Consider the following 25,944-nt stretch of genomic DNA (forward strand, 5'->3'; position numbering starts at 1 on the left):
TTTCCATCGTTAACCAGGGGAAGGGAAGTGTTATGTATAAAGTTTTCAGTTTTTAAAAGGGGTATGCGCATCATGTGAGGAGAAGGGTGTGTTTTTTGTGTGTATGTTTTCTATCCTTCTTCTTCCTATTTTCAAATATTGTTGTTTTCTTTTGACACCGTTGTTGTTAACATGCTGTTATCTAGATTTTTGTATGCACTTGTTTGTTGTTGTTCCAACTTTGCTAAATATCTTTGCTTGATAATTGTTTTCTTATTATTTTTTTTGCTTTTTGTTATGGCTTCTTACACATTAGTTTGCATTTTGCTCTGCACGCACTTGGGTGTTTATTGCAATCGATGCCATCTTTCGTTCGCCTCTTGCCCATTTTCCACTTTTTCTGCTCGTTTACTCTCGGTTCATTTCTTATTTTGTTATTTGTTCTCTCTCGCCATTTCCAACTGCATACACTTTTTTGTTTGCTTTTGCTAATCCAATATGATCCCGAACAACGCTGATATTAGTAGTTAGACGGACGATAAACTACACAATGCTTTCTAAACTGTAACAATGTGTGTGTGTATGGGTTTGCCTTGGAAAGGGAGAAAGAGGTTCGGTTCGGAGGGGGGCGACGCCACTGGTGCCAAGTGACGAAGGGGTCGCACTATACACCCTAACCTAACCCGGAAGAGATGCTTGCTTGGTGTGTCTAGTTGCTGCTGCAGTAAGTTATGCTTTATAATGTTTGCTTTTGTTTTAATTAGCTTTAACTCGTTAGAATTCTGTACTTTTAGGTTTAAGGTTTTACTTTACTTTTCCCTTTATCTTTTCTCCTCCGACTAATTGGTATGCTAGTAATGCGCGATGGACCTGTTTTGCGTTGCAGCTTCTTTTGTTTCTTCTTCTGGTTTTGTTTGTTTTTTTGTTTGTTTTTTTTTTGCTTATTGTAATTCGTAATTCGTCTTCGTCGATAACAAGCGCTTTTGTAGTTGTGTTGTTTCACCGTTAAGATTCATGTTTCATATAGTAATGTGTGTTATATGTTTGTTTTGTTGCTTTTACTTTTTGCTTCGTATTATCATCCTCATTATTATTAATTATTATTCGCACCCATTCGAACCGACCCGGGTCGGCTACCTAGGGTGCACCAACATATAAGTATAGGCTCGTGTGTTTCTATAGTATTTAGTTACTGTGTGTATAATATAACTTTACATCTTTTTTTCTACACACGACTTTAACAGTGAACGATGTTTGCGTTTTGCTTTGCTTACCCGTGCGCGCGTCTGTGTGTTGTTTTAGGTGACTTTTATGTTTTGTGTGCATGTTGTATCATCTTTGCAGGACGAGAGTTAAAAAAATCGAATTAACTGCTGTTGTACATTCTCTTCTGTATTTTTTGTTTATGCGGAAAACCTTCCTTTTTCCTGTTTTGTTTTCGCTCTCTTTCTCTTCTTCGCTGCACCGTCGCTTAACAACAGTAGAAAATATTGTTCATTGTTAACATGCACGATTTATCCTCCTTGCTTTTGTATCGTGTTATACTAATAAATTAATAACGCAATTACTGTTTATTTCTTTTTCCAATCAGATCTTAGAAAATTTTCGCAACGTTTTAGTTTTTACTATTTGTTTTTTTCTTCTTCTTTTATAACGTTACCGTTCGTTAGTTAGGAGTGATAACTTTTATTCGATTACTTTGCATCTGCGTTATACTTGCCATTACCTTCTAACCAGCCTCCCTCGTCTCTAGATCCGGACAGAATAATGTTTTTTGTTTGTTTGTTTGTTTGTGAGCAGTTTTGGGGAGGAGTGTTTGCTATCATGAACATGTTTTCGCATGTTTTCTGCTCCTCGTATTCCCTTCTTGTTTGAGGAGTACCGGTTCTGTTCATTCCACTTCATTTGCACCCTTCTCTTTCTCATGCAAGTAGTAATTGTTTTTATTTGTATTGAAAGATTCTCGCTATGTTATGTTTTTTGTGCATATCACATTGTTTTGTTTTTCTTTTACAGTTTTTTTTCTAACCTCCCTTTCACCTTGCTATAACAACATTACACTAAAACTGAGAATTTCAACATCACTATGTTTGGGTTCTTTGCATTTATATACTCTTTTGTTCATGCCGCACTGTTTTGAACTGGTTGCTTGCGTGCTTGGAACGCCTTCCCTTCGCGGTTTGTTTAACGCGAGCATACTACTACATCATGGTGCGATTGTAGCGGGAAAGTGGTTTTACAGTGATGAGAAACAACAAATAAACAATAAACACAAAACACAGTAAATAGCCTACAACACTAATGAAGATTCAAACATTCATTCTATACGTTAACGGAAAAGGAGAGGCCTCTATTGACGAAATAGAGCATCAACAGAGGATAAGTGAGTGAAATTGAGGAGATTATTATAGGGTAAAGGCAGAGGAAAGCAATCACGGGATGGGATTCCCGGTTTCCATTTTAAATACTCTACGAATCTGACCAATGCCTTCCGCCACTAATACACGGCAAAGCGCTTATGTCGGGTATGCTTTTGGAGCTAGAGGTGGCCGGTCCGACTGGACAAGGATTCAGTTTCACCTATCAAACAATCTGTAGAGCTCACCTATAAATGCTGCATGCTTTATATCTCTGCATTATATTACCAAAAAACCGTACTTTACTGGCAGCGATTAGTAAATGAAAGAGAATTGTTACGCATGTTGCTTACCACCTAAAAATGTCGCATCGACCGCCTGCTTGCCTTTTCGCTCTATTCTGCACTGTTTGAACATTTGCTTGTGTTTTAGATGTTGTGTATAATATGTATATTGTATAGTATATATATATGTAGATGTAGATATATTTCTTTATATCTGAAGTTTCTGCTTACGTGCTAGTGCTACCATCGTTGGTGGTGGTGCTGGTGGTGTTATGTTCATTCGATTGCTATCTTTTGCTATCCCGTTTCTCCAGCGTTAACCTATGCAGCAGCGGCGTGGTATAGATCCACGATTCACCGATACCCTTGAAGTACTGAAAAAAGGATAATCTAAGATTAATATACGCACCGCTTGACACACTCAATCACACCACTTACCTTCGTGTCCCATTCACCGAACGTTTCCTTCCGCTCTTTGGCTTCTTCGCGTTGCTTTTGCTCTACCTGGAACTTTGCATTCGTTGCCTTTTCGATGTCGTTCGCCCTGGGGGAGCGAGGAAAGAAAATCGGTTGAAAAGGTTGCGTTTATAAGCAACAAATCCAATTTATGCCGTTGTAACTCACTTTAGACCGGCCGTCACTTCGCGCCACACTTTGCGCGATTCGTTCTCGTCCTGTTCGGCGACCGGGCGCACCTTCTTCTTGAAGATCGGTATGCTGTTCACGTCGACGAACGTTTCAAACTTGGAGGGTTTGCTGCCATCGTTGTATTTGTACTCCATTAGGCCGCTCCATTCGCCGCTGATGCTGATGAACGATTTCTTGTCGTTCGGTCCGTAGATCTGCGCGTGTGTGTGTAACGACAGAGAAGTTAGATTTAGTAATTTGGAAAACTATGACGTCTCGCCGCTTACCTCGCCCTGTATTCGATTCTTCTTGCCACCGTAGAACGGTTTCGTAATGAAGTCGATGTCGGCCCGGTAGCCCGTCTGGGGACAGGTGATGGTAACCGTACCGCCGAGCTCAATCCACGGTATCGTTAGGATCGATCTGAAACGTAAACACTCTCGTCAATGATTGTGTTGCAACTGAACAAAGTGCCCCACAAGATGTTCGTGTTCGCATGCTTACCGTCCATAACCATTAGGAAAGGTGACGATATACTCCTCGTTGAGATCACACAGCGTTACCGTGCCCTGGCCAATGTTGTGCACACCGATCGACAGGCCGAGAAATTTGGACTTTGTCCACACGTGCGCCGAAAAGCTGATCTTCTTGTTGTAATGCTCAGCATAGAACGCTGATACTGTAACGGAAGCAAGCAAATGGCATACAGTCAAGGAAGATGTTGTAACTTTTAGGCAGGAAATTGCTGCGTACTTGGAGGATGATGCGAGACCTGCTCGGCAATAAAGGTTAGTTGGTCCCTGCGGCACCATGGTACCGGTCCATCCTTAACCTCCACGTTTGTCGCTTCGTCACCGGTTGCTAAAACGAAGAAAAAAAAAAACAACAAAATCAAATAACTATCCTCTTCTTCCACTTTTCCATTCGCCCGCACGGTCTAGCACTTACGCAGCTCCGGAATGTCCCAGTGGCACTGGAAAATTTCGCCCAGGATCGGATTGTACGGCTTTTTCGCGACGGAACTTTTGCGCCCCGCATGGTACGCGCTCAGGTACCACCGCACCACCTGGATCATGCGTTCGCGCGGCTCCTTCAGGTCCGCTATCCGCAGGAACAGATCCGGATGGGCGAAGTAGTCGGCGTACATCTCCAGCAGCGACCGCCGCTCCAGGATGAACGTCGGCAGCACGACCTTCGTCAGGTCCATGCCGATCTTCACCTGCGACAGCAGATGGGTCACGACCGAACCGTGCGACTCCATCGACAGATCGTTGTCCGACTCGTCTTCGTATAAGGCATCGTAGTCGAGGCTGCCATCGGTCCGGATCGGTAGGGCTTTCGAGTCGTACGAACGGCGCGGCACACCGGACCCGGATACGGCGGCGGGCAGGCCGGTCTCGTGCAGTGTGGGGCGTGTCGCAACACCATCGGCACCGGCTCCGACCAATAGGGGGGCCACGAGCCCACTCTGGCCCGCCGATATGGTGTCCTGCTTCTTGAGCGAGTTGCTTGTGCTGTCCTCGGCCGATGCATACTGTTCCTCTCCCGACAGGCGGCCCGTATGCTCGGAAAGCGTGCGTGTGTTGCTGGAAGGGGGAGAGAGAGACAGAGCGAGAGGAGCGTGGAACAAAGATTAGTGTTAGAGGAATAATATTTTAATGATATTTTATAAAGCGCCTAATTTGATGCTAAAAGGGACATTAAACGTATGTTCATAAGAATTTATGACAAAAATTACACATGTCAGACAATGTGAGATTTTGTTTAAACAAGAAATTAAATATACTTAGATGTTTGCTAGTTTATTTGGACAGGTTACAGGGCTGCTTAACGCAATACCCAGAAGTCCATTCAATACAAGTGACACATGCAGATAAACAATTCCTGAACCCTTATTGGTACTGCAACTGATGTTAAACCTCTAACCGTCCTGGCATTGATCCTGAATTCAGGCCGGCCCTGAAACTGATGTGTAACCTAAACCCATCCGAGAACTGATATTGAACTCATACCGATCCTGAAGTTGATACTAAACTCATACGGTCCTGGAACTCATACCAATTCCATGACCGGATCTGGAACTAATTTTGAATGAATAACGGTCCTGGAACTGAAGCGGAACCTCCAGTCCTGGAACTGATACTGAATCCATACCAAATACCGGACCCATATTATTCCTGAAACTGAAATTAACTCCATACCAGTCATGATACTGATACCCAGCCCATAAATGTCTTGGAACTCAAACCAAATCTATAGGGATCTGGAACTGATTTTGAACTCATAAGGGTCCTGGAGCAGACATTGAACTCTTATCAGTCCTGGAAATGATTCTGAACCCAAACTGGTTCTGGAACTAGTATTGAACCCATATCGGTCCTGGAACTCATAATGAACCTGGAACTGATACAAAACGCATACGTTCCTGCAAACTCATACAAAATCCATGACCAGATCTGAATTTGGACTAATTTTCCATATCATACATCCATAACGGTCCTGAATCAGATATTAAACTCATATACTGGTTCTGAAATTGATACTGAGTTCATAACGATCATGGAAGCAATCCTGAACCTATACTGGCCCGGAAGCTAGTACTGAACTCATACCCGTCCAGGAACTAATACTGAACCCAAACTGGCCCTAGAACTAATATTGATCCCATGGAATTAATCGGGCGGAATTAACGGTCCTTGAACTAATACCGAATCAATGCCGGTCCTGAAACTGATGCTCAACCCATACCGGACCAGGAACTGAAGCAGATTTACCGATCCTCAAAACTGAACCCAAATCCACACCAGATACTGGACCCATATTGATCTTGAAACTGAAATTAACACCATACCAGCCTTGTTACTGATGCCGGGCCCATAAAGGTCTTGGAACTGATATCGAACCCATACCAGATGCTGAACCCATGCCAGTCCTGGAACTTTTCCCTATTTAACAGGGATGTACTTATACCTGTTCCGATAACGGAACTAATCGATCCTGGAACCGAACGACGCTAAATCTCGATAGTAATAGTGTAGTGATTTCGTTGCGAATTTCGTTCCAAAACGAATAAGTATGTTTCGTTCCAAACAACAGGCAATTTAACAGAAGGTTCGAATAAATTTGCGAAGTAGGTTTTTGTAGGTACCTACTTGTGCTTGAATAAAACAACGTTAGATTTTGCTGTTCATTAATTAGATTACCAAATAATATGTATTAATGTGTAGGGAAGTACCCCGATGGAGTGGCCCGGTGATTTATTCGAAAGACACGATGGCTCCCACAACTGGACCGTCCCTTCCATAACAAGTACATATAAAGGCCAAATCTGCTTCTATGGAAGTACATTGATTGATCTACACGTTTTATTTCATTCCGAGAAGAATTTAGTTCCGATCTGCAAAAAAAAGCAGATTCTCCAACAACAGTACAGAGTAGTCTAGAAATGAAGTTTGGCAATTAAGGGTATAGAATTTTAGTTCAATTAATGCAGCGTTAATACTTTTTTTGGTACAATTTTAAATCCTTCTCTTTGGAAATCACAGTCGATTTTTTTAATTTAATTTTTTTCCTTGTCAGTCCACAGTTCTGAATTATTCATTGGACTTTTTTATGCACTCAAGCATCATCGCTCAGCACGAACGTCGAAAGCTCACTTGAAAACAACACAACCGAAAACGTTAAGCGAATGGGCCCATTTAATTCATTATTTCGTACGGAGCAGACCTCTCTCTAGATGGCGCGTATGAATTGCCAATCATCCTTTTGCGATAAATTATAATCCGCTTGTATTGCATTTGTATTGGGCCACTCGTGTGCCCCCCCCCCCCCTGCACACACACACAACACACCCGATAATTGACCACGGGATCGGCAACATAAATATTCGCACAGTACGCCGCCATCCATCGTCCAGGCGCAGTAAGCACAGCTCCACTGCGGACAGCAAACGTGGGCGCGCACGACCCACGTGAGCAAGCAAAAAGGAAATAAAATAAATTTCAATCTGCAATCTGCTGGCGGTGTGCTGAACCGTCCGCGGCGATGAATGGGGAGAAAATACATAATGCGCAAAACAAATAGGAATTCCTGGGGGGTGGGTGATTTTTTGTTTTGTTTTACCTTTTCCCCCTTCCTGCTCCTGCCTCGCACTTGCGCCCGTCCAACTGGAGAAGGATTTAGGGACAACGAACAGAAGGACACACCGTCGAGCCGTGCCGGGTTTAGCAAGCATAAGTTAGGTAACGTTTACTAAGCGCAGAACCAAAAAAATGGAGAAAGCAAAGCGAAATCACAAAAAAAGCTCACGCAACAGCAGCAGAAGCAGCAGCAGCTGGGAAGGAAAAGTTGGGAAAAGAAAAATGACCGTTCTAACAAACCGTCAAACTCTGCACAAGAACACGGAAGCAGTTCCTCTTGAGAGAGAGTGCAACAAGAACAAACAAACCCCTAGGGGACGCAGCAAGAAGGAAAAAGGGGGACGCCAATCCGGTGGCAAGGTGGCAGCACCGGGTACGCGGTACGTGTACGGGTTTTGCAAACACCGAACAGGCAAATGGCAGTGTGACGTGCCTATTCTGTACGCAGCAGTGTAAGCCTGATGGTAAAGTGAGATGGTGTAATGTACCTGAATCGTGGAAAGTAAAGCAAATCGATAACCACTACCGTTTCTTTTGGGTGCCACGAAAAGAGCAAGAGGGAAAGATGGGACGTGATTAGTAGTGTAAGGCAGATATGGTGGAAGTTTTGGGGAGGCTTTCCCGACGGGGGTGGAATAACGGCATGTCTTTGCATGGTGAACACAGACAAACACACACACACCAAATGCTAGATTCCGAGCAATGAGTATAAACTGCAGTCCGTAGAGTTAAGGATAAGTGGTCGCCGTCAGGTCGTAACGTAAACCTGGGAGCCCGTAACGTAACGTCTGCAGAGAGTGGGCCCGACTGCCGGTAACATGCTGCGTGTGTCGTTAACCCGTACGTGATATACACTCGCATACAGAAAGACCCCACCGGCTTCTTTAATGGTTGGTCGTTTTTTTCCCCGCTGCTTAACAATATGTTATTTTGTTTATATCGATCTACCTATTAGATGGCATGTTTTTGCGCATCCATGGTCAATGGGGCGGTGAGGTTTAGTTTATGTGTTATTGAAAGAGGGACATAAAAGTTGGATCGATCATATACTTGAAGTAATATGATGATCCTTTTTTTTCTTGCAAAATAGTAGAAACGAACTATCTGTGTTTAGATTGGTGCGTGTTTACGAGGCAAGACTATCCATAGAGAGTAATTGCTAAGAGCGAAGCTCTATTCAGGAGCTAACGTAACCATTTAGCTATCATTTATTTAAACGAATCTTCAATATTGTATGCCCTTTTGCTCAATAATGTAATACACTTAGATATCTTCGCAGAACTGCTAACACATTAATCACTTTCCGGGCGTCATCATTGACTAAATGACGTTACAGTGTGATGATGATAGTAATGTATCTACCACGGGGAGAAGACGCATCACCACTTCCAGTAGTAATTTTTGGCCATTTTTTTGTCGGTACATCGTTACAAGAGCTCATTAACCTCTTTTTGCCTGCTGCTTGTGCCTACTCTGTGCCTGTTGGATGGGGTTGCTATTAATAAACATATAATGGTAACAGTTCATGATCTGGGCCATTAACGACACAGATGCTGTTATGTACCGTGTAAACTCAATATCACTTTGTAGAACGTCTTTGCCACTATCGGGATTGACGTCTTCAGCAGCAGTTAACAGAGTGAGTTACATAGACATAGGGCAACAAGAGACTTGCTGGAACCTACAATGATGTTCTTCTATTTGGCGTAACGTCCTACGCGGGGACATACCGACCTCTATACAAGAATTCGAGACTTATATCATATTACCACGCAACCGGATAGTCAAATCCTTGCTACGGGGGGACGGTCCATACTAGACTTGAACCCATATGACGGGCATGATATTGAGTCGTTCGAGTTGACGACTTTACCACGGAACCGCCCGAATGAGTTGAATGCTGCAAGTGACAATATGGATTCAAATCAGCACAAATAGTTTATTTGAATTTTTTTAATTACACAGTCTTTCTAGATTCAATTCACTCACTCTCTGTGTCGACTAGTGACTCACTCTTTTCGGATCCATGCAAATTCAAATGTTTGATTTCGCCCAAACTTTCCTAGCATGTATCACCATATGCTTAGGTCCAAAGAGTTTAGCTCCGGAGACGTAGCAGAGAGCTTTTCGATGCACTGATGAAACATGGCAAATGCTCTTTGCACCACTCTTGAACGATCGAAGCCTTCCGGACTGGAGCTGAATCCTGTTGGAAGCAAAAGCTCTTAGCGTAATGGTTTCAAGTGACCTTCGATGGAGGCTTTGAGTGTTCTAAATAGTACTTCTTGTTGGTCTTTACGCCTTTGTCGAAAGATCGCTATGGGAACTCCATAAACACAAGCATTTCAAATGTGCTTCAAGAGTAATCAATGTTTTGTACGAACGAATAATGTTGTGACCAGCAAGTATTATTTTTTTAACGCCACCCTGTAGAGCCTGAGGTACATTCTTACTTATATTAGGAATTTTAAATCATATTTAAAAATTATGATTGTGTTATCTAATAATCAAATAAATCTTATTTCCTATGTATTGAAAACACTCAGAATCATTCAACATATAATACTTTCCATTTTCTAAGGGTCCCACGCAGCAACTTCTACAAGACCGAAAGAAACCCTACCTATCCCCTATTTCCTGACTAAGATTTAAACATATTTTTAATGAAAAACTTTGCACTAAGTCTACAAAATGTATGCCCTGCATAGATATCGGCCGCGTCAAATATATTTTCATAGCCAAGTGGACCACGATCCTAAAAATGTTGGAGAGCACTGGTTTAGTGGCTTTTACTAATATTTGATTTTTAATGACTATTACTAATGGGTAGCAGTTGCCACTTCGTAAGAGACCATGAATAACACATCCTTTAAGGGTAAGAGTCCTATAAGTCTTCAGTTCAACAAATGAACATTACCTTACTAGCGCAAGATAGACAAACGTGACTAAATAATGATATCAACTTAATAATATTATGATACAATCTGCAGAACCATACCCAATGACTCTAAAAGTCGTTATATTCCGAGCTTAAATATTGACATCTTTTGCACAGATTACCCGCCTACCAATAATTCGCGGGAGAGCTCCAAGCATTACATTATTTATTGTAATGCATCCCCACAGTCACCTACTATTTTAATAATGCAAACGCAAACGAAACCAAAGAAAGGGTAAAAAAGAAAGGCGACCTTTATGTTGCAATGCAAGCGCATCGATGGTGCATTTATTTGCATGTGCCATATTCCCCATATCTCGCTAGCACATTGTAGTTTCATTACCCCTTTTTTTACTCAACCGTACACCGACCACCGAACGAGATGAGCTCAGCGAGAGGGTCTGCCTCCACCCTGCGTCACCCAAAAAAGGGGATTGGTGTGAACACAACCGAAATATACAAAATTCCCACCGGGAGCTGGGAGGCAGTGAGTAATAAAATCAAACAACCTCCCCACACACCACGACGAGACTGCATGAAGAAAGATTGTCGTAAAATTGGCCACCACCCACCGCGATAATACCCCGCGCGATATTTCAAGTGGATGGGGAAGAGGGGAGAAGTAGCAGCGAAAAGGGAAAAGTAAACATAAAGGTTGTGTGGTATGTGCAGTATTCGGTGAAAAACACGTTCTTAATATCTTAATCGTAAAGGTACAGCGACGGCAACAACACAACAGACACACAGACACACATCGAGAGCGAAAGGGGCAGAGGAACAACTATAAATATATAGATGTGTGTGTGTGTATGTAAAACTACAGCTGACAGCAGTGCATTTTACACAAGCACAGACACACACACACACCCATATAGATCTTCTCTCACTGGGGGTGGAAAATTTCATCCGAAAGGGGAGGAGGATGGAAAATCGCTACCAGCACTAACGGCGGAAGGAAACGGACGGTTCGGAAGCACGGGAAAACGGGGCGGGAGAGCCTTTAGTTTATGGCGTCACACTGTCGTCATCATCCATCTGCTGCTGCTGCTGCTGCTGCTGCTGTTGGTGGTGGTCGTAGTAGTATTAGTAGTGGTAGTAGTAGTAGTTCTACCCTACACAGAACTCTATCCCTTACATACAAAAAAGGGTGAAAAAAGGGCTTTTCCTCTGCTACTAACACTACTTTGAGGAGGGTGAGAAAAAAAACCCAAAACGAGCAGCTGAGACACTGAGTATATAAATAATATTTCCACCGCAGATACAAACACACACACAGGCGACGGTGAAAAACGCACCACGAGGTGTTGTTCCCCAATTGTATAAATTATTCTTTAAGCAAGTTGTGCAAAACCCGACCTGAAGCGTCCTCTGTGCAAAGTGAAAATGAAGCAAAACCCCCAACTCAGCATGCCATGGTTGGCAACTATCTTTACCTATCTGCCGTCACGGTGCTGGTGCGCCGAAAGGAAAACCGTTCCGCTAATGATTTGAACATGATGTGGCCGCTTGATTTTTCTCCCCGTTTGTTTTTTTTTCTTTTCTCTTTCTGACCAGATGTGTTTTTTTTACCGAACGGTGGCAGCAAAACACAACAACACAACGCGCCTTTGGTTTGCGCGAGACCGATTGGTGGTGGTGGTGGTAAATGTTTCTGCACTCCACACGCTCTTCACTTTCCCTCTCTCTTTCTCTCACACATTTTATCGCAGTCTCTCTCTTTCTCACACACACACAAAGCCTTTGCTTTTCTTACGTTCTAATATTGCTTTAGATTTTCACAAGATCACATTTTGGTCGCTTCGTTTCGATTTTTTCCGCTTCTGTTGTTGTCGCTTTTCCTTCTCTGACGGCGGCTTCCGGAACTTTATCATTCATCGTCACCATCATCATTATCATCGACCAATCGACTATCATCACCACTCACTAAGGGAGGGTTCGTTGTATTGTTGTACCAAATCACATCAGAATGTGGTGAGGTTGGCCAATTTGTGTCGTCCAACCAAAAAGTGATGTCGATTTTCCTTTCCGATTTTCCTATTGAAACGCTTGATATTTACACCTTGACTGCTTCAAGGGGTTGTGTTTTGTCGCTCCCCGTTTGGAGTTGTGTTAAATTTTTAAGCACTTTCTAATGAACTTTGAAACACGCCCGCCCGCTCAAGGCAGCTTTTCTCCAAAGCAAACACACACGGCCGCGGAACAGACGGAACACGATGTCCCTGTTGGAATCGGATTCCAAGTCGACACAAACACTACACACACACTCTCTCTAATGGTGGCTGTAAGTGGGGATGATGGGAGTCCACCAATCGATAAAGAATCTTGCAGATGATTTCACTGAAACTCTAGTTTACCACTGGAACCGTACACGGCCAACGCACAGGTTTGATTGGGGCGAAACCTTATTGAAGTTGAGGGAGCAAACCACCACTCCTCCCCCAGGGGGCAGTCAAGGTCTGGGAAGACAATTGGTTTGTTTTAGACGGGCACAAATCCGTAGGAGGCGGTGCGCGCGTTGCCTCATATATATTTTCCCTCTCCGTGTGGCACAATCGTAGCAGACATTGGAATTGGAGCGAGTGACACTTGGCAAAGACTTCTGCTAATTCCATTCGTTGTTTGGGAGGTTAAAAACTGGGCAGACGAGGAGTTCGTGCTTTCGTGCTTTTAATTTAAAATTCTTGCTTCAGAACACACAAAGAAACGACCCAAACACACAGATACGAAAATAGCAGTCTCGATGGCAAATCTCTTTGGACTGGAAGACGTCGGATTTCGTAGGGAAAAACAAGGAAAGTATAGAGCGTTAGTTTGTTTTAAACGCCGGACACTATACACACACAGGCACAGGCACACACAGGCAATCACGCGAATACGCCAAATCGTTTCAACTGTCACGCAACGCACACCACACCAACCCGAAAGGACTAGACACTTTAGTCCCCAACCACCCCGTGTTTTTTCCCGTCTTTGCGTCGTGTGCGTGCTGCCGTATGCCCGTGAGGTCCTTTCCGTCCTTTCGCTTGCACTGCTGAGTAGGTGTGTGGTGGGGAGGGACTGGGGGACTACCCCGCCACACTGGCACACCGTTGTTGAACTGTAGCGCACCGCGCGCACGTGGAAGCAAGCGAAGCACGAGGCCAAGCTTCTGCCGATCCGTCTGACACACTGATGGCAGACCGTACCGCAAACACACGGCAGTCGTGCTCGGCTGGGGCCAGGCAGTGTGGCCAGCCCAACCGCCGGGGGTCCTCCCGATCGGGTTAGAATCGGGTTGCTTTTTCGGCACTTCTCGGCACCGGAATCGGTTCAATCGGGCGCGCGAGAGAGAGAGATTTTCCGTGCGTTATTGTTATTGGTGCCCGCTCACGCCGCTCGCACTCGGCGTTTTCTCTCACTTTTTCCCGCGTGCAACCGCGTCCGCCCGCCCAAGGGTGGGGTGGGGGGTGGTGGGCAGGAGGGGAGTAAGGAAAAGGGTCCTAGAACTGTGCTAACGTCACGCGATACGCTGCTGCACGCCGCGTTTTGCCGCAGTTTTCGTGCGAGATGCAATGCTACTTCTTCTGCCGCGTTGCGAATGATTTGTTGCGGAAAACTGTTTCGAAAACGAACCAAAAAAAAACGACAACAATCGGGTGCTGCATTTGGGTAGTGTGGTGCATTGGATACACACACATACAAACGTACGAGCGAATCTGAGATTTTGAATCATTGCAACTCTTTAATGTCTTCCGGTTTCGAGGGCTTGAAATGCTATAATTAAAAATCAACAAAACACAACGGATTGCTGTGCTGTTGGTTAGTGCTGGTGGCCATGTGCTTTTGCTGCGACCTAAAGTATAAAGCACACAAAAAAAGAAGAAAAATCACTGTGGGGAAAGCAAAGATTTTCCTCGCTCTCTTTCATTTTATACTCTTTTTCCCAGCCCGTATCGCTTTCAGAGGAGAATTTTATGAATAATTTAATCCATACTGAGCTGTCAATGTGACACGCTCTCTTCATGCATGCGTGAGGCCGGAAATCCTTTACACGTGCTGCTGCTAGTGGAATGTTTTGAAATACTGTACACGCACTAGTGGGTTCGCATGTCCGCAAAGGATTCACGCAAACCTCTTGAAGGAAAAAAATAACGAAAATGAATACTGATACACATAATGTACAAATTGAAACAAAATTGGCGTATGCAAATGCTTGTATTAGTATTAAAATAAGATTGTAGTATAAAAATTATGCAGTTATAGATGGCTCCCAACATTTTACAGTCAATTGTTAATTAATAATTGGATGTAACTAACTCTTATTGTACGTAATTAATTCATGCTAAAATAAAGCTTTATATAAAATTCGATTCATCATACTGTGAGTAAGTTTGAGTAGGGAAACGTGGGGCAGATGAACACTAAGAGAAAATGAGGCTAAGCCACAGAGCTTAGACTCCAAATGTATGTATTGAGTAGTATCAAAACCACGTAATTTATATGAACATTTTTTTAAACAACAATCGAGAAAAATATGAATTAAGGTTGAAGAGACAAAAAGATTATTAGTATTGCCAGTTCGTACATAAGCTTTAATTCGTGCTGCAAGAATACGTCAAAGTTTTGAAAAGCATATTTTTAAATGATCTGATATTTCTCTGTAAATAAATAAATTAAGAAAGTTAATGCATCTTTTTAAAAAATAATATAGCCATTACTGTACAAATTCCATGTTCTTTGGTCAATGCAAATTGTTTTATAGTTCCCCAATGTTTTGACGTTTCATGTTTTGTTGCTTTATGCGCATTTTGCCCCTTATCTAATGCTTACAGAGGTTTTCGAGTGCATTTCCAATGTCAACAATATTTTCATTGCTTGCAAGATGAAATCACGAAAGCTGTCAAATAGTTTATTTCCATCGCAATGATTTCAGTTCTTGCACGTGATTTTCAACATTGGATTTTCAGGCTGGATTGAGTATGACAGTTTTTTAGTTGTGTTAAAAATCATGAGTAAGAACTGAAATTTTGAAAATGCAACAAAATGTAACAATATTTTCATTGCTTGCAAGATGTTTTTCAACAGCTGTCAAATGTTCCATTTAAATCACAATAATGTTTAAAATCTTCCAAATGATTTACAACACGTTTCAAGCTGAATTGAGTGTGACAGTTTTTTTCGTGATGTGTTGAAAATCATGTGTAAGAACTGAATTTTTATTGTGATGCCAATACAATATGCGACAGCTGTTGAAAAACATCTTTCAGGCGGTGAATCATGATTTGTACATTCAGTAGTGACTTAGAAAACCTTGTATTTAGCAAATTAGCATCACATGAAACATCGACTTTTCTTTTATATTTTTGAGACATTAATGGATTGTTTAAAAGTCATGAATAGAATTTAATTGATAGATAATTCGTAAAAACAAAGAATAACGTAAGAACTATTGTCTTTAGGGAAAAATTCAATAAAAGGATTGATTCAACTGATTACCATGCCCATATTGCCCCTCATTACCATGATGAGAATCTTCTCTACGGAACTGATGGATAAAAAATCGTCAATATTTGTCGCGTAAATTCTAGCACAAAAGGCTACTAATTTCAAATTAGTATTAATTAATAATATTTTGAAACTAAACATGATGAATTTTGCCCAACAAACAAATTGTTCTTCTTCTTCTTCTATGGCTCAACAACCGATATCGGTCGAGGCCTGCCTGTACCCACTTGTGGGCTTGGCTTTCAGTGACTTATTGATTCCCCCCCATAGCAGGATAGTCAGTCCTACGTATGGCGGCGCGGTCTATTTGGGGACTGAACCCATGACGGGCATGTTGTTAAATCGTACGAGTTGACGACTGTACTACGAGACCGGCTATATACAAATTGTTACATTTAATAAATTACCATTTTATTTCCCATTTTACCATACAATTGTTACGATGTGTCAATTCGCCAATTGCTATTCGCCCAATCCACTTACTATAAACTAAGCGCAATAAATAAACGCCATTGATGGTACGCGTTCCAGTTTTCTATCCCCTTACATGCCACTGTACAACCACTGGTAAAACAGGGTCGCGTGGAGCAGTATTGGCGGCATGCATTTTGCAATCGTCAATTAATAAATCGATGGGACAATCGAACAACCGCTAAACACCCAATGCAACCACCAAACCATGCCGGAATAATGGGCTTCAGAGGCCTGAGTTCGGTACATCACACACACACACACACACACACACACAAACACACACACACACACACACACACACACACACACACACACACACACAGCACTGGTTATGGGGTTTAGCAATTTCACAAATCGATAGCACCCAGCAGCAGGGGGCTTCCTCTGAGGGTGACGATTAGGAGTGGTCGTTTCTATTCAATCGAATATGTTGGTGGATACGACGACCGCGCGTGGATCGGTTTTGGTGCAGATGAAATTATCGACGAAAATGGATTGGTACGAAAAGCAAGCAAGGGGGCCCGCCATCAATGGGGCCACATGGTTTATTAATTGATGACAACAATCGGTACGCAATTAGGGAAATGTACTCGAACGTGGATCCCGGGTATATAGTTGAATAAAATAGAGATACGGTTACATTTACCGAAAAAAATGAATAAATATTTAAATTATTAATCGCAGGAGCAACTCAATGCAGGTTTCGATTGCATTCATTAATCTCATTACTCTGTGCTGCCGGGGATATTATAACGCTCCGGGTTCAGACTGCTTCAAATTATCTTAACACCGGGATCAAATAACTCGTTAATAATGAACTGTCTGGTTCATAATTAAATTTCCTCCTGCCCTGAGGGGAGACGAGTTGGAAACGATCGTCCTTCTTCCGCCTTCATTCAAACAGTTTGAGGTTAAGCTGTACGCTTCACCACATACAAAACACAACTCCTTTGACAGCTTCGTACCGCAGTTTCGAAAAACTTTGTTCGAGAGATTTCCCACTCCAGAATGCTGACAGAATCAGTATACTTTGGCTAACCAAGAGTCAGCCAGCGGTGGTAGTTAGTGGTGGTGGTGGTGGTGGCGTCAACTTCGTCAGTTGAAACTGTCAAATGTATAATTTCCATTCGATAGGGAGTAAAGACAAACAGAGAAAAAGAGAGAACGCATGCGGGAGAGAGTGAGAGAGCTAGCTAGCACGTGTTTTGTGATGCTGGCAAAGAACACTGACAGGACACGAAAATGACGCTCAAACCAGCAGCCGTACAAGCCCTCCCTCCCCTCCCCTACAAAAGGAGTTCAGGATGTCAGAACCGTGATAGCGAAAGTTCAAGATACCGGTTCGGTGTCGGTAGAATTTGACAATACGTATCTGTGGCCAACTTACCTGGTCGGTGTGTTTAATTGACTAGAGGTGAACGGGGAATCGTTCGCGTCGAAGAAGTCGTCCTCGCCCTCCGAGCTCGAGTAGGACGTTTCCGGCACTGTGGAGAAGGTATGGAGCGGTTCGGTTATCATGACGATGCTCGGGTGCCGCCGGCACTGCTGCCGCCGCCGACGCCGCCGGTGGTTGCGCTTCGCCACCGTCAGTGCATGGCGCGCGAACACCAGCAGTAACACTATGACCAGCGCCGCCAGAAAGCCGCACACCAGTACACATGTGCACTCCAACGTTTACGCGGCTCGTCCCGGGTCGGGGTCGTCCCTGTGGGGCAAAGCTGCAGCAAACCTGGCCTGGCCAGTGTATCAAACACACACACAGTGTTGCGGCGAGAGAGAGCGAGAGAAAGAGAGTTGGAGAGAAAGGGAGGTCCTAATCTAAGGTGTACGGTTCTACACAATGACGCACACTTTCCCTAGAAACTCTTGTTTTTGGCTAATAATTTACGCGTGTATACTTAAACTTCCTTTCAATCGCTGATAGGTTCTCTTTAACGCATTCGAAAAAGCTTAAATGTAAAAAACCCTCTTTTTTTGTTTCTACACACTACACAAACGAGGCGCCTCTAGCACACCGGGACGAGTCACAGCCGTCACAGCTTCAGTAACGCACGAGCACGAGGATCTCTCTGCTTCCTGGGATGGTTCATTCCCGTCCGTTGCCTCCGCGATTGCTTCTTCTAGACAACAATGTCCGCATCCAGCGTACTCTCATTCGCCCGTGCGGGTTTCACTCTCACACGACCCGGTCGGTGGATGAGAACTGTTCTTAAGACTAACTCGGCCTGCCGCTGCTCAAAGTCTTCATTCGTTAGTGTGACTCCTCCGGGTGCGGGAATGATTCACCACCGATTCAAACTAGCTTTGTTGATTTCGTTGGCCACACACACACACACGCACATACGTTTCTGGTCGTCGTTCAAGGCTTCGAAATTGGTGGGTACGAGAGACCGGGGTGTCCGTACGCGCCGGAACAGGATACAGTACTACCCAGCGCACCATTAATTGGCGGTCGCTGTAATGCTCCCCCCGCGCGGTCGTGTCCGGGCGGGGTGCTTCAGCCTTCGCAGGACCCAGTTCCATCTCTCGGAACGTTCTCTCCCTCTCTCACTCACACCGGGAGCCGGAGACTTTCTTACCGAGAAAAGGGAAAAATCACTCTTTCCTGTGCCGGCGATTCCTCGTACATTCTGTCTCTCATCGGTCGTTCATTTTTTCTCCCGCGAACCCGCGTTGACCTCTCTCACTCACTCACTGTCGCTCTCGCGTGTACAATATTATGCAGTGTTTTCCAAGCTCTGCTCAAATAAATCGATATCCACGTGATTTTGGTGGAACTTACGCACCTTCACTCCCTCCTGCTCCCTTTGCAGGCCAAGGCAGCGTGGTTTTTCGCAACACCGGAGAGCCCTTGGCCCACTGCACGCGGGAGAATAGAGCAGTATGCGCGAGAGAGAAAGAGAGAAAGAGCACGAGCGCGCACACGAGATTCCAAACAGCCGGAGGACATGGCGACCCCCAGACGTCGCGGGCTTCGAGTCCGGAGAGGCCTCGGTTACCGTGCGGCATTTTTCTGACAGTTTAGTACCGCATTACACATGCCTAGGCCCGGATCCCGCAGCCACCGGTCGCATATGGCATAGCGGCGGCTCTAGTGTGTGTGTGTGTGTGTGAGATAACGGATAGAACGGGGGGAAACCGGGTTGGTTCTGGTGTCTCTCGGGTAGGGTTTTGGAAACAACATTGAACAACAACGCCGTGTTGAGTGAGTGTTTGGTTGGTGAAGTGGTTGAAAGCATGAAACATCCCTAGCCCCAAAAAGCACTTTGCCCAACGAGGCGTGTGTATGTGTGAGTGCGAGGGTGTTTATAAAACCGGCTGGCTGGCTCGTGGCCGGCAGAAGAAAAAAACCCAAGCGATTTTCCTCCCATTTAAATGCGGCACCATTTGTCCGTCATCGTCTGCAGCTGGCATAAGTGAAAAGAGGTTGCTTTTTTCTGCTGCAAACACCCGCAAAAACGCGAAAAGTCCTTTGCAGCAGTGTCGGAACAGGGTGGTAACATGCTTGCGGGTCGTTGTATCGAAAGTTGCGCAACAATATAAGCGCATCCTAATTACCCGCGTGGCAGACGAATTGGCGAAGACGAACGGTGTGACGGCAATGGCAAAAGCCGACTACACGTACGCACGGAGGTGCGTGTGATCAAGTACAGGTGTAAAACGCTGTCCACCGTTCGATCGATTCGAACCCGTCGTCGTGTATCGATTAGTAACAGCACCTCGTTGGTTGGTCTACCTAATGTCCCTTAGAGTTCTCTTTTTTACCTTTGCCGATAATTGATCGAACTATAACTTCCAGACCGACCGGCTTCCAGTGTACCCTCTCATTACTCAACGCAGGACAATTAATCTAACGATTACCTATGAACTAGAACAAGTTCCTCGGCGGTGAATGACTATCTTCGGTTCGAGTACGCTCCTCACTCATTGCATCACTTTTGATGTTCTTTTTCTCGCTCTTGTTTCTCCGTCTCACTCTCACTCAAACACGCGCACACAGTGCAAACATCTCAATGTTTGTAAGCAGTAACTTTGTCATGAAGGCGTCGAGTGCTGTTCTGTGCTGTAATTTTCGGCCACCCCTGGTTGATGCTTGGTCATAGTGCACCCGGCTAGCGCAAACGGTACTAAACAAAAAACAAAACAACAGTCGTTAACCAACTGCCAACACACGATACGTACCGCTAATGGAAGCGATGTTGGCACGGCGCGAACTTTCCCTGCATTCGTCAGCAACCTCAATGTCCGTGGGTAGCGAGGTGGACATCACGCCAACGACCAGACCTGCCGGGGTTTCGAAGCATGGGAAACAGTAAGGGAGTGGATGGGACTTTAGTGTTGCACCACAACTTACCCGACTCGCTGGGTTCCGTTTCCGTTTCGGACTTGCTTGAGATCGGACCCTGGTAGATGCCGTTGATGGGGTTCGCTGTGTTCTGAAGGGGAAAAGTTGGTACGTGTTAGTGTGCTTGGTGCCAGAAGGAAGGGGTTTTTGTTCTTTACAAGTAACTTACCTTCGCGATCTGTAACAGCACTATTGAGTGTTTGATGTTATCCAGCATTGCCTGAATGGTGCCAAGTGGAGAGGAGATGGAGATTAATAATGATACCATGATAGCTGGAAGTGTCCGTAAGATCATCCAAAAAAAAAAAAAACGCGATGACTTACGTTAACGTGCTCGTTGATGGTTTTCAGTTGCGTGGCTTCCTCCGTGTCACCAAGCGTTTCCAATCTCGCTTCCAGTTTCTGGGGGAAGGAGAAAAAAGGAAAACCAAAACACCGAATACGTCAGCCGGATCTTTAACACTTGCTAAGAACGAAACACGCTTACCGTTGTTTGGTCAATCATTAGCTGCAGAAACGCGTCCGCCTCCGTTACCTTCCGGTCGAACAGGACCAGATTGTTGGAGCGCCGGATACTGGTGCCGGGTGTACTACTGCTACCGCCACCGACACTACCCGTGCCACCGCCAACGCCAACTCCGCTGCCTGGACCGCCACCGACGCCGCCGGTTGTGAAGCCCATCGCGCTGCTCTGTGCGCTCGTGCTACCGCTGCCGTAGTTGTACTGCTGGTCCCACAGCGCTCTGCTCCGGTTCGCGTGCCGCAGTATCGAGTCCTCCAGGCGACGAACCCATTTTTCGCGTTCCTCTGCATCGCGCGCCTATTATCGATTCGGTGTTTATGTGTGTGTGGGCCATTCCGACGCGATAAACCAGGACACGTGACGGACAGGTACAACGTACAGATGGTTGGGTGTATAAGTGTGTGGGGAATTATTACCAGAAAAATAGAAAATCGTTAGCCACACGTGAGAGACGGCCGTTTTTTGTCCTCCCCCTGTACACTACTTACCTGAAAGTGGAACGTCTTGTGATCGACGGTGATCGTGAATGTGTTGACGTCCTGGTCGTCGATGCCAATGATGGCACCCTTTAGCCGTACGCAGCCTCGCCGGACCCCTTTCATCATCTTTTCTTTGGACTGAAAGAAGAAAGGGCAAAAAAGAATGGAGAGCTTGGCGTTACTTGGAGTTGATCGTGATAGGAAGTTCACTGCAAGTACGGTATAGTTAGTGCGGACAAGAAATAATGACTCCCAAGAATAACTTGAGCTCATTAAACATTAATATCTTCAGTTTGTTAGCTCGGAGAGCCTTCACCAGTGTTCACCATACTAACTCCATCTAAATCTGTCCACTCATAAAAAGAATAGGCCGGTGGATAATGAGAACAACGCACCACAACAGCTGTACTCCGTAATGTGACGCACACATGCATGAGTAATTAAATTTTCGTGGATAATTAAGCAAAGCACGCGTCAACGAGTCGTTTGGGGCGCTCTATTACCGTATTTATACCACCGCATCCAGTGGCGTGAAACTGCCAATCAATCAGGTCTATTTCCAAGCATACGACGTAGGAAAACATGAAGAATGAAGCGAAAAAATTCATGAAGCTATTTCTATTCACGCTTCTAATGCAGAATATTTATAGGCTAGTGAGACGACCAGACCATAAAGTGTTGAATTGGAGTAGTAATTACCAAGTGCACGTTACAGTGCCGACTTTAAATAATAATTTCCTTTTTTAAGCCCTACCAGTTGACACTCCCCAAACTCGACACCGCCAAACCGTGTCCTTGAAAAGCTCACACTCAAAACCCTTGGGTCGGGAGGAAAGTACACACAAACCCGACCCGATTGCTTGCCAAAAAAGCTTGTTTATCTGTCGCCAACGCCAAGAAGCAGGTGGTGGCGCTTGTTCTAAACGCCTGTGTCCCCTCCGTTTCGCGTACCGTAGTGGCTTGTCAGAGGCAGGGAGCCTTGTACGAGTAGTCGCTTCGTACAGCACCCGTACCTCAAGTGCTTATAAACAGTCGCATGGTTGGCGCGCGTCCTCAGTACGATCGGCACTTTTCTTCGTATCTGAGGCTCCGGCGGTTTGGTCGGCCGGTTCTTGGTGTGCAAAAAAAAGCAAGCTTAATGGCAAGCTAAAAGCAAGTATAGCTCTTTCTCGTTTATTTCTTCTTTTGGGCAGCAAAAAACCTCCACGGGGCAAAAGCTACCTCCTTCAAATCAACCGGTGTGTGTGTGTGTTGTTGTGCATAGTGTGTATGTTGTGGAGGTAGCAAGTTGCACATGGTCACCACGGGGTTCTGACTGTTGCCGGAGTTGACCTGTCCAGCGGAGAGTGCCTGTGAGGGCTGTGCTGTGAGTGATTAGCCGTTTTTAGCTCGTGCTTAGCGTACAGGGCCACACACAGACATACATTTTAAGATGGACCTGTACCAGTATTACATCTACGAAAATGCCGGTAAGTGATGTTGCATATATCTCCCCCCTCTTGAATTAAAACAGAAAACCAGGTGGACACTTTTAATGCCTTTTCGCTGCATGTTTTTTTTTGCATCGTTGTGGATAGATCAACGAACTAAAGACTGGTTTCTGGCGGGGTCACCGTTTCCAATCGTCGGCATCATTATCTGCTACCTAGCGCTGGTGTACGTCATAGTTCCAAGGTAATTGCCAGTATGATCACTCCATTGAAAACCAATATCTAATGTACCATCTTATTGTGTACTCGGAAAACGGAAACAAGGTACATGCGTAACCGGGAAGCCTACCAGCTGAAAACGTTCATGGGATTCTACAACCTGTTCCAGGTGCTGTACTGTGTGTTTCTGATTACAAATGTAAGTGCCACATGCCACACTTGACACCTACACCCAGGCATTAGTAAGCGTTCCTTCCGAACTAATCAAGGACCAATCTCTTCCTCTCTCTTTTTTGCAGCTAGTGAAGGCCGGCTGGAGGCCATACTTTTTCTACCGATGCGTCGAGACGGACTACTCCGACGACCCGAAGGCAGTGCTGATGGTTGAGACGACCTGGTATCTGCTGATGATCAAGCTGTTCGAGCTTCTCGAGACGGTGCTGTTCGTGCTGCGCAAGAAGCAGAACCAGGTCACGCTGCTGCACGTCTACCATCACATCAGCACGTTCGTGATAGCGTACATCTACACCAAATACATTGGAGGTGGGTTTAACTTCCCTAAACAGTTGTTTCAATAATTTTTATAACTCTATTTGCTGTCGACAGGAAGCATGCTCACGTTCTCGATCGTGGCGAACTGTGTCGTGCACATCATCATGTACTCGTACTACTTCATGTCCGCGTACGATGTGCCGCTGTTTAAGTTTCTCGTCGCAAAGTACAAAAAGTACATTACCAGCATTCAACTGGTAGGTAGTGGTGTGTAGATCGATGGAGCATCAAATTCTTCAAGCGCATCTAACCACTCAAACCCTCTCTAACTCTCATTCTCCCTCGCACACAGATTCAGTTCTGTCTGATGATGGTGAACAATCTGCTCGGGCTCAATCCGAGCTGCAACGTGTCCCGCCCGTTCCTGGCCATGTACATACCGAACATCCTGATCCTGACCTATCTGTTTTACGATTTTTACAACAAAGCCTACAGCAAATCAAAATCCGCCAACAAAGTGAAACAATAAGCATGGGAGGGGGGGAGGATGGGTCGGTTTGGTTTTGGTTGGGTTGCATGCCCACGGTAGCTGCTTTCTTTTCTTGCTTGATTGGCACCGAAATCCTTGGAGAGTGCAATAATAAATCGATTTTATGTTCTCGCGCGTTATTGGGACAGGCCGCAAAAGGAGCGGTAGCACCTTTGCTTTTGTTGGGGGACAGGAGCATAGCTCCAATTCAGACACACATACCAGGGCTAATATATCGTTTCAATGCCTTAGAGACAGGACGATGGGAAAGCTTTAACTAATGTGATTGAATTCGAGGGAATTGTGTATCGTTTTGGTAGGAGAGGTTTGATTTTGTTGGTTCATTTATGGGTAGGATTTGATACAGTAGTAAAAGGGGAAAGGCAGAAAAAGGTGAAACGTTTGTTGACAATTACGTACCAGAAGACGGGTTATTTCCTTTTTGTTTTATAGATTAATCCTTTTTGTTGCTGTTAGACACGTAGTAACCAATAGCAAACTATCATGGAAATTTCGTTACAATCCTGGGTTCGTGACCGCGGACCGAGACAGATACGAAACGGGAGGGGAAGGAAAGACCGTTTGGTTTTTCTCCTTCGTTTTATCACTGCGACATAAATTTAGCTTCCAAGTGCATATAGATATATAGATAGAGAGAGAGAGTGTGTAAGAGAGAGAGTTGCAGCAAATGGCAAATTTAAACATTTAAACACAGAGATTCAATTGCTACTTGCAATTTACACAACAAGGTACACCCCTCAAAAAATGCAGAGATGGTCCAGCAACTAGTTACGAGAGCAACGCTCACACAAAAAATTCCAATGAAATTATAAACAACGAAGAATTAATCAAAAATAAAGAACAACACGCGTGTTTAAAGTATAATTTTACATCACTGTGTTGTAATGTTCGATCCTTTTAAAAGTAGGTATGGATACTGAAGAGAAACCGATCTTATTATTAGAACATGATTATGAAGCACTGTAATATTTTTGATAGGGCTGAGGTATGGGAGAGTCAATTTTACTTTTTTTTAAAATACATTTTGAATCTTAAAACACAACATGTGATTTATATTCCGCATCTTTTTCCGTTATTTCCCCGCCAAAGCGGTTTGCACGCAAGCTATGCATGCGACGGTAAAGTTGAACGCAATTATAGTGTGCAAGTAAAACGGGGGGTTGCATGCTAGAGGTAGAATCGGTTGTGCTTTTCTGCTCAACATTGCTGATTCGAACGATCGCGATGCTTTCGACGGTGGTATTAAATATCAGTAAATAATCGTCTTTGTTTTGTGTAATAAAATAGTATTCTTGTTGTTCTTCTTTTGCGCAACAACCACAGTGTCGGAAAATTAGTTTTTCTCACTTAACGCGTATCATTAGATATTCTACAATGGTTAGTACCCGTTTAAATGTCAACAACGAACGGTCCTACATAAAGTGTCCTACTTAAGACTTCAGTCACATTAAAAACGGATTGCCTGCGAGAAAGATAATAATCGGACCAATTTGGCTAAGCATGATCAATGTTTAAAGCTTTTGGAACTTTGTTGTAGCTTGAAGCGAATAAACAAAGTAAGCATAAGATTGACATCACCGAACCTCAAGCAGGTAGACCAACAGCTGGAGTAGCTTCTTCTATT

At 44.4% G+C, this 25,944-nt stretch overlaps 2 protein-coding genes across 4 annotated transcripts in view; one reads left to right on the top strand and one right to left on the bottom strand.

Moving 5' to 3' along the window:
* Nucleotides 1-598: 598 nt before the first annotated feature.
* LOC120953513 (oxysterol-binding protein-related protein 9) overlaps nt 599-25,944 on the bottom strand; it is a 48,181-nt gene continuing 22,835 nt past the window's right edge. The window contains exons 2-15 of the mRNA XM_040373518.2: nt 21,639-21,767; nt 21,115-21,447; nt 20,952-21,029; nt 20,797-20,847; nt 20,637-20,718; nt 20,465-20,566; nt 17,670-17,766; nt 4,196-4,833; nt 4,001-4,108; nt 3,752-3,926; nt 3,535-3,670; nt 3,245-3,462; nt 3,059-3,164; nt 599-2,994 (exon numbers count right to left, since the gene is read on the bottom strand). Of these exons, the coding sequence (XP_040229452.2) occupies nt 2,908-2,994; nt 3,059-3,164; nt 3,245-3,462; nt 3,535-3,670; nt 3,752-3,926; nt 4,001-4,108; nt 4,196-4,833; nt 17,670-17,766; nt 20,465-20,566; nt 20,637-20,718; nt 20,797-20,847; nt 20,952-21,029; nt 21,115-21,447; nt 21,639-21,767 (2,340 nt within the window). The 3' untranslated portion in view covers nt 599-2,907. The remainder of the gene's footprint in view (nt 2,995-3,058; nt 3,165-3,244; nt 3,463-3,534; nt 3,671-3,751; nt 3,927-4,000; nt 4,109-4,195; nt 4,834-17,669; nt 17,767-20,464; nt 20,567-20,636; nt 20,719-20,796; nt 20,848-20,951; nt 21,030-21,114; nt 21,448-21,638; nt 21,768-25,944) is intronic.
* Nucleotides 17,779-25,189, top strand: LOC120953516 (elongation of very long chain fatty acids protein AAEL008004-like). Of its 3 annotated transcripts, none has more exons than XM_040373522.2 (7): nt 17,779-19,487; nt 22,823-23,098; nt 23,207-23,303; nt 23,384-23,477; nt 23,578-23,821; nt 23,885-24,027; nt 24,123-25,189. In XM_040373522.2, exons 2-7 carry the CDS (start codon nt 23,062-23,064, stop codon nt 24,297-24,299), a joined length of 792 nt encoding a protein of 263 aa, XP_040229456.1. In that variant the 5' UTR covers nt 17,779-19,487; nt 22,823-23,061; the 3' UTR covers nt 24,300-25,189. The 3 variants fall into 3 exon arrangements, with proteins under 3 accessions (XP_040229456.1, XP_040229455.1, XP_049463501.1); XM_040373521.2 differs by having other exon boundaries at nt 17,779-19,445; XM_049607544.1 differs by having other exon boundaries at nt 17,779-19,424.

Source organism: Anopheles coluzzii, chromosome 2 (genome assembly GCF_943734685.1).
Source record: "Anopheles coluzzii chromosome 2, AcolN3, whole genome shotgun sequence".
Lineage (NCBI taxonomy): Eukaryota > Metazoa > Arthropoda > Insecta > Diptera > Culicidae > Anopheles > Anopheles coluzzii.